The sequence below is a fragment of the Vombatus ursinus genome, unplaced genomic scaffold (genome assembly GCF_900497805.2).
Source record: "Vombatus ursinus unplaced genomic scaffold, bare-nosed wombat genome assembly UNPS02003292.1, whole genome shotgun sequence".
Taxonomy (NCBI): Eukaryota; Metazoa; Chordata; class Mammalia; order Diprotodontia; family Vombatidae; genus Vombatus; species Vombatus ursinus.
Window position 1 is genome coordinate 12320766 of NW_020943070.1, and position 7891 is coordinate 12328656.

Genomic DNA, 7891 nt, shown 5'->3' on the forward strand with positions numbered 1-7891 from the left:
TTGAGGAAATAAGATAGTGGGATGCTAATCAGTGATGGACAGCTAGGTAGTGCAATGGATAGAGTCCTAGTCCTAGAGTCAGGAAGGTCTGAGTTCAAATCTGGCTGTAGACACTTACTAGTTGTGTGACCCAGGACAAGTCATTTAACTCCATTTGCCTCAGTTTCCTCATCTGCAAAATGAGCTGGAGAAAGAAATGGCAAACCACTCCAGTACCTTTGCCAATAAAACCCCCAAATGAGGTCATGGTAAATTGACTCATCAACAGCAACAACAAATCAATGGTAGTGGTGACAATAAGGAGGAAATAACTGTTAATGGAGATTGATAGTGGAGGGGCAACCCACTAGAAAAGGGCTTCTGCTGAAAACAGAAGCAAGACTCTCCCTAGCCCTCAAAGAAGGCAGAGCTTTGGTCCTAACAACTTGGTGTTGGCAAATAGGAGTTGGGATAAGGATCTGGGTCTATATAGGTTACATGGGGGATCTTGGCTAGGATTCCTGCTTCACTCTCTGAAAGCTGAAGTCCCATGTCCCTCATGGATGCTTATATTCAACGTCACAGGCTCAAAGGTCTCTTGGCCAATGTACTCAGCATCACAAGGCTGTCCTTCAGAGAAATGCCCACCTGCCTGGGTAGAAGTGGTATACTGTTTTGAAAGCCCATTTTGTTGTGCTTATATTTCAACTCCCACCTCAGCTCCCTCTGATCTTCAGTGATCTGTACTCTTGACACCATTCTTACAAGTCATTCCATGGCATTATATTCATCCCCCAACTCCTCCTCTTGCTTCTGGCTTTAATATCTATCTTTTTCAAATTTTTAATCACTCTCTGTTTGGTGATTAAACCCCTCAAATCCCTTCATGGTCTCCTCTTCCCCCCTTTCCAGTCCTCTTATACCTTATACATTCATCCCCAAATTCTGGAACAGATCATTGAAATGATGGTTTGTGAGTACTCAGAAAAGGAAATGATAATGGCTACGATTCATCATGGGTTCATTAAGAGCAATCCATACCAAATTAACCATATATTTTGGTACATCTGTTTTTGCTCAAGAGAATGCCACACACATAGAGTTTAGGAATTTAGACAATGCATTTGACAAAGTGCTTCATGGTATCCTTTTGGACACAATGAAGAGATATAGACAAGATAATAAAGTTAGTAGGAACTGGAAGGGATTTCAGAAGGGATCTATACCTGAACAGATTCCCTTCCCTTCAACAATATTCCTGAGAAGTGGTCATGCAGCCTCTGCCTTCTGTTAATGAGGTCTCATTTTTATTATTCAGACATTTCAGTCATTTCTGACTGTTCCTGAGCACATTTTGGGGTTTTCTTGGCAAAGATACTGGAATGGTTTGCCATTTCCTCCTCCAGCTCACATTGCACATGAGGAAACTGAAGTAAATGGGATTAAATGACTTGCCTAGCATCACCGAGCTGGTAAGTCTCTGAGGCCAGATTCGAATTCAGGAAAATGGGTCTTCCTGACTCCAGGCCTGGCACTCTATCGTCTCTGAGACCTCACTGCCTGAAAAGCTAGTTACTTCTTGACAATGTCTTAGCCAATTGGTCAACCAGCATTTATTAAGTACCTACTAAAGGTCAGGCATTGTGCAAAGTACTGAGCAAAAGAGTGTTTGTTCTCAAGGATCTCAAAGTCTAAAAGGGTAGACAGCATGCAAACACTTGTGTACAAAGAAGCTATACACAGGATAAATTGGAGATAACCCGGAGAGGAAAGCAATGGCTTTCAGAAAGGTCAAGAAAAGCATCCTGTAGAAGGTGGAATGTTATCTGCAGCTTGAAGGAAGCCAGAAGGTAGCGATAAGCATGGAGAGCATTGCAGATGTGGGGGACAGCCATGGAAAATGCCCAGAGTCAAGAGATCGGGTGTCTTGTTGAAGGAAGAGGCAAATGGAAGTGGATCACAGAATAGTAGTAAAGTGTAAAAAAACTGGAAAATTAGGAAGGAGCCAGGTTGTGGAAGGGCTTTGAATACTGAGCAGAGGATTTTATATTTGATGCTCGAAGTTACAGGGAGCCACTGGGTTTATTGAATGGGGTTAGAGTGAGGTGACATAGTCAGACCTGTGCTTTAAGAAGATTAATTTGAAAGATGAGTAGAGGGTGGACTGGAGTAGGGAGGGACAAGAGGCAGGGACACAAACATTTTAGAGTAGTTCAGGTGTGAAGTGATGAGGGTCTATGCCACGAGGGTGACAGTATTAGAAGACAGAATGAGGTATATAGCATTGAAGATTATGTTGACTCAGTGACTCATTGTTCCCAGCCCAACTTGTTAATCAGGGTTGAGGGAGGCTCTGTTGGGAAAGACAAAGAGAAGTCAAGTCTGCAGTTTTTTGCATTACCTGTGATGCAAGGACACAACCTCTTTTGATGACATTGACCTATCTGAATTGCCTTTACTCATTATGAAAGCTCCCAATAAAAACTGGCCTAACCTTGAAGCCATCACTGATCTCCAGTGATGTGTTGCTACCTTGACCTACTTGTAACAAACTTTAATTCTCTTTGCCCTTAATCAGGATGAAAGTGCAAATGAAGAATTTCTCTTTCAATAATACAAGCTATAATGAATAGCATAGTGAGTTTATTGGAGTTACTCGTTCTCCTTTTGGACAGCTCTAATTATTAGCAACCTTTTTTCCTCATATGAACTGAAATCTATCATTTTGTGATTTCCATGCATTGCTCCTAGCTCTGCAGTTTCCACAGTGACTGAAAAATTGAATCTATTCCTTCCTGATGACCCTCATTTGAATATTTAAAACATTTTAAAGCCAAATATAAAGTAATTATTAAATAATTTTCCATTTTGCAATATCCATGCTTCAGTTCTTTCCCATTTAGTAATAATAATTACTGATATTTATATAGGGATTATAGTCTTAAGAATTGGTTTGCATATATTATCTCCAATGAAGTAAATAAAAGTTTCAAAGTTGTTAAAATGGAAATCGATTTTGGACTCCAGCTGAGGTTGTATGACTATTCATCACTTGTGTTGCAGAGAAGATTGTACTTGAATATAGGTTGGGAATGGGTTGGACTCTATTCCAGCTCTGAAATTCTGTGATCTCTGACTCCTTTGTCTTGTGTATATGGGGAACATGATTATCCTTGGCTTTCACCTATTAAAGCTTTCTATGATGCTCTGACTCTGATTTGGCATTAGCCTTGAGAAAAGTGGATTTTAGCCTGTCATCTGAACCCTATCTTCCTATGTTACACTCTGATTCACTAGTAAATCAGTTCAATTAAGGTTTGATAAGTCTGGTGTAACACCAGGAAAACAGAATCTGTCCCCTTCTCCTCACCCTCATTGGCCTTTGGGGTAGAGGAAGAATTACCATGTCATGCCATGTGCTAATTCTTGTGCCTTCAGAGGAAGTGGTGAAATGTAGCAATAAATAGATCTCGATTTCTGCCTAGGTTGCAGAGCCCTTAAACAACAAGGAAGAGGAACTTAAGAGAGAAGTTAAATACTGGGGCTCATCTCAGCCTGGGCACTTTGAGCAGTTTGACTACTCAGGCGACATGAAGGTACTCCTTCTTCTGGGGCTCATCTCCCTCTCCGTGACAGTCCATGGCGTGACGCTAGAAAGATGTGACTTTGCCAGAAGAATAAAGCAACAACTGGATGGGTACCGTGGTATCAGCCTGGCTAACTGTAAGTCTGATTTCCTATGGTTCTCCGCAATGAATAGGAAAGGAGGGTTAAGAATGTGGGTGACACTTTCAAAGAAGTGTAGGATTTGTTCTTGTTCTTTCCATTTCTTTGGGTGCTTGCCTATTTATGAACTATAAAAGCTCATACTGAAAACTTAACCGTTAGCTCATTCCAGCAAAAGTAATGCTTCATTCCTATTGAGTGGTATCAATCACATCTGACTCTCAGCTACCCCATTTGGGGATTTGTTGACGAAGACACTTGAGTGGTTTGCCATTTCCTTCTCCAGCTCATTATTTTTTACAGGTGAGGTGAGGCAAACAGGATTTAGTGACTTGCCCAGGGTCACACATCTAGAAAGAGTCTGAGGTCAGTTTCGGACTTACGTCCTCCTGACTCCAGTACCTACGATTTATCCACTGCACCACCTATAGACTATATCAGTGATAAAGGAAGATTATCAATTCAAGAGTATTGGTTTTCTTGGATAATTGATTGGATATGAAGTAATCATTATTAAAATAAGTTCTTCACAGGGGTGTGCTTGGCACAGTGGGAGAGTGGTTTTAACACCAAAGCTACAAACTACAACCCTGGAGATCGAAGCACTGATTATGGGATATTTCAGATCAACAGTCACTATTGGTGCAATGATGGCAAGACACCACACGCAGTGAATGGCTGTGGAGTCCGTTGTTCAGGTAAGAGCAACCTCATGGACTTAGGGTACAATGACACTGCTCAACGAGGTCGATAGCCAAGCAACCTAAAAAGTTATACCAGGGAAGAAGCTTTAGAAGGCCAATAAGAAATTCCTAGTTTCTAATTAGCATTCCAGTCCTTATCTCATTATTACAAAGCAAAAAAAAAAAAAGGCTATCTCTTCTTAGGACAGTGTGATATCTCGGTCCTGTTGACTGGTACATGATCAATCAAGAGGACTGGCCACAATTTTTCAAATTTTCCTTCCATTTTAGGTAGCCACCTAAATGAACTTCTCCCAATAGATGGACTTAGACTAGAAAATGCCTGTAATGGAAATTTTCACTAAGTCAGGCTGATCCTATTAGGCCACATCATAGGATCATAGATGTAGAGGAGATCCCAGAAGCCATCTAATCCATCACCCTCATCTCACAGAAGGTTAAAGCAAGATCCAGGGAAGTAAAATCATTTGTCCTAGGTCATAGAGGGAGGAGGAAGTATCCAAACCGAGATTTGAACCTGGGTAATTTAGCTCCAGAATATGCGCCTGGGAGGTGCAGGTATGCTATACCAGTTTTCTGTGACCAGTGACCCAAGTGAGTTTTTTCCAAGCTGGTGTTCTCTGTGGTCAGTGAACTTGATGCAATGGCTAAAGGGTTGGAATTGGTGACAAGAAGACCTGCATTTAAATCCTTAAATCCTCAGCTAACAAGTCATTTCACCTTAGACAACTCCCTAGTATTCACCTCTTCTTAGCTTGTTTTAAGGATGAGTTACCAAAAAAAGAAAAAGAAAAAAAGACAAGAACCATGGCCCTTTTTAATTTGAAAGAAAAAAATAATGAAAAAGTATTTCCATTCATGCCTGACTTTGTTCCTGATTTATTTAAATAACTTTCAACCTTCTGTCATGCACCCTGTACCCTGCACCCTGCACCCTGGGTTTGGAGTCAAAAAATGTGATTTTAAGTTCTGACATTGACATTAACTATTTGTGTTACCATGGACAAATCACATCTCCTGAATTTCAATTTTCTCCTCTGAAAAATAAGGATAACTGTGTGCTTCATAGGGTAATGGAGAGAAAAGCACTTTGTGAGCTTTAAAGCGATATAGAAATTTGAGTCAAGTTGGTTAAAGTGGTGTGCTCCATTTAAGTCTAGAAGAAGATGAATAAGAGAACAGGCCTCTCTACTGCAGTCCCATTTATCTAAAATTTGGAAGAATAATCTTACGATATTGTTTCTTCTACCTTAACAAGGAGGATTGGTTCTTTTAGATTAAATGAACTTGAAACTTGCTTATGTCTTCTATCATTTCTGTTTCAGAACTTCAGGAAGACAACCTTGTTAAAGCAATACAGTGTGCAAAGAAGATCGTGGCTCAACAAGGCATTGGTGCATGGTAAGTTTTCCTTCACTATAAAGAATAATTAATTTCTTTCCATGATGGGCATGTTCAGTGAGAGAGAGTGTTCAAAGACAAAATTAAGTCCATTCTGTTGTATGTTGTATAGCAGCAACTTAGGCTGGTAGGTCATATTTATATTAGCAATCATTTTTTAACAATAATCTATAAGACAACTTCTCCTAATAAGAAACCTAGGGTTGTGTGGTGCTGCTTTCTTAATTCTACAGAAGGACAATATATCACTGTAATAGTTATCTAGCAACAAAGTACAATGTTGGAATTGCCCATTAGGCAGCTCTCTACTTGAACCACCAATCAAGTGATCTTGTAAATTCTTTTCTGGGCTCTACTGGATATAACCCTTTCCTAAGAGATTGCAATATGCATTCTGGTCACCAGAGGGTGCTCAGCCAGAAGACGTTGAGGCTACTCTCTTCCCCCACTCTGTGCTCTCATCACAAAGCAGTTAGTATTAAGCTCAAGTTGGCAGGGTTCAAAACAGGTTCTGAAATGAAATACTGTTTAAATTATTAAAACATGAGGTCTGTGGCCTTCATGAGCCCCTAAAGTTTTGAGTTTTGTCATCCCAGTTCACTGACCACAGCATTCATTGATTCAGAGATTTAGAATCTTATGATTATGGACATTATTTTTTATAGAATAAAGCAACTAAGACTTAACCCTATTTATTTGTCTCTAATCATTTCCTAATGGTTGCCCTGTCATATTTGTGGGTGTGCAGCTGGGGAGAATCCCAATCACACTCATAGGAAAGGAACAATGGTAGAAGCATTCCCTCTCCATCTAAGGATCATGATCAAAAGAGAATCTACTTTCTCTCTCTCTCACAGGTTCCCCAAGTAGGTTATATCCCCCCCTGAAGGGTGCTGGAATGATCCAAGCAAGGGGGATGGTAGTAGTCTCAGGTGCATTGAGGGGCACTGAATAAAGGAGTGGTAGTAACATAAGGAAAGAAGAGAAGATAAGAAAATTTTGAAAAAACATTTATACATGTTTCACCTGTCGTGTAATGTAGTGATTACACTGTTTTCCAAATAAACATACAAAATGCAAGTTATAACTGATCACTGGTCAAGTCTGCCAACAGGTCTTAACAAGCAAATGTTGGCAGGCAAGAATGTCTGCATTGTTGAGAAGTCTAGCATGCATCAGCAGGAATATTTGCATATAATGATTTGTTTACAGTACAATAATATACAGTTACATGACTACAATATTGCATCATCAAAATGTCAATGCAGAAAAAACACAAATTTACAATAAATTATTAAATTAAGATGTATAATTTTTTTAAAAATTTATATTTTTTAAAGGATGCAAATTTCAAAAAACGAAACTATTAAAAGGTTAAAGAAAGTAGATTTCCAAGGGGGCACTGAGTAATTTTTTTTTTAAAAGAGGCTGGTGGGCCAAATAAGTTCAGGAACCTCTGCACTAGCATGAAAGTATTTATGATAGGTGGAAGTCTCATTAGCACAGGAACATTTCTCCTGATTCCTTTGCATCTCTATCAATGCTCTCTGATGGAGACCTCTTCTGGCTGTGCTGGCTTCCACTTGTTTTCCTATATATCCCATGCTCAGAGAATCTCCTTATAAAGCCCAAACTTTTTTTCCAGTTCAGCTCCTAATTTCCTACCTAATTTCTCTAATTTCTGTCCATGAGATTTTTCCCTTGCCCTTCCTTGCTGATTTCCTCCTTTCCTGGAAGCCCAAATATCAAGTCAACAGAAGGAAGAAAGAAAATGAAAAATTGACTTCTTGGTGTGTGAATAGCACCCCTTATTCTGTTTTATAATTTCTGTGACCACTCATTCCCCCATAAAGGGTGAGGGCAATGAATTTCCCTTGTGAAAGTATTGTCTGGAGGCAGCTAGTTGGCACGGTGGATAGAGCACCAGCCCTGAAGTCAGGAGGGTCGGAGTTTAAATTTGGCCTCAGACCAAACACTTGACACTTACTAGCTGTGTGATCCTGGGCAAATCACTTAACCCCAATTGCCTTAAAAAAAGAAAGAAAGAAAGAAAGAAAGAAAGAAAGAAAGAAAGAAAGAAA

The 7891-nt window shown here is 39.7% G+C and overlaps 1 protein-coding gene across 1 annotated transcript in view; it reads left to right on the forward strand.

Moving 5' to 3' along the window:
- Window positions 1-2589: 2589 nt before the first annotated feature.
- The window catches only part of LOC114051709 (lysozyme C-like), a 7755-nt gene continuing 2453 nt past the window's right edge, over window positions 2590-7891 (forward strand). The window contains exons 1-4 of the mRNA XM_027874147.1: window positions 2590-2616; window positions 3465-3702; window positions 4239-4403; window positions 5735-5810. Coding sequence (XP_027729948.1) covers window positions 2605-2616; window positions 3465-3702; window positions 4239-4403; window positions 5735-5810 — 491 coding nt within the window. The 5' untranslated portion in view covers window positions 2590-2604. The remainder of the gene's footprint in view (window positions 2617-3464; window positions 3703-4238; window positions 4404-5734; window positions 5811-7891) is intronic.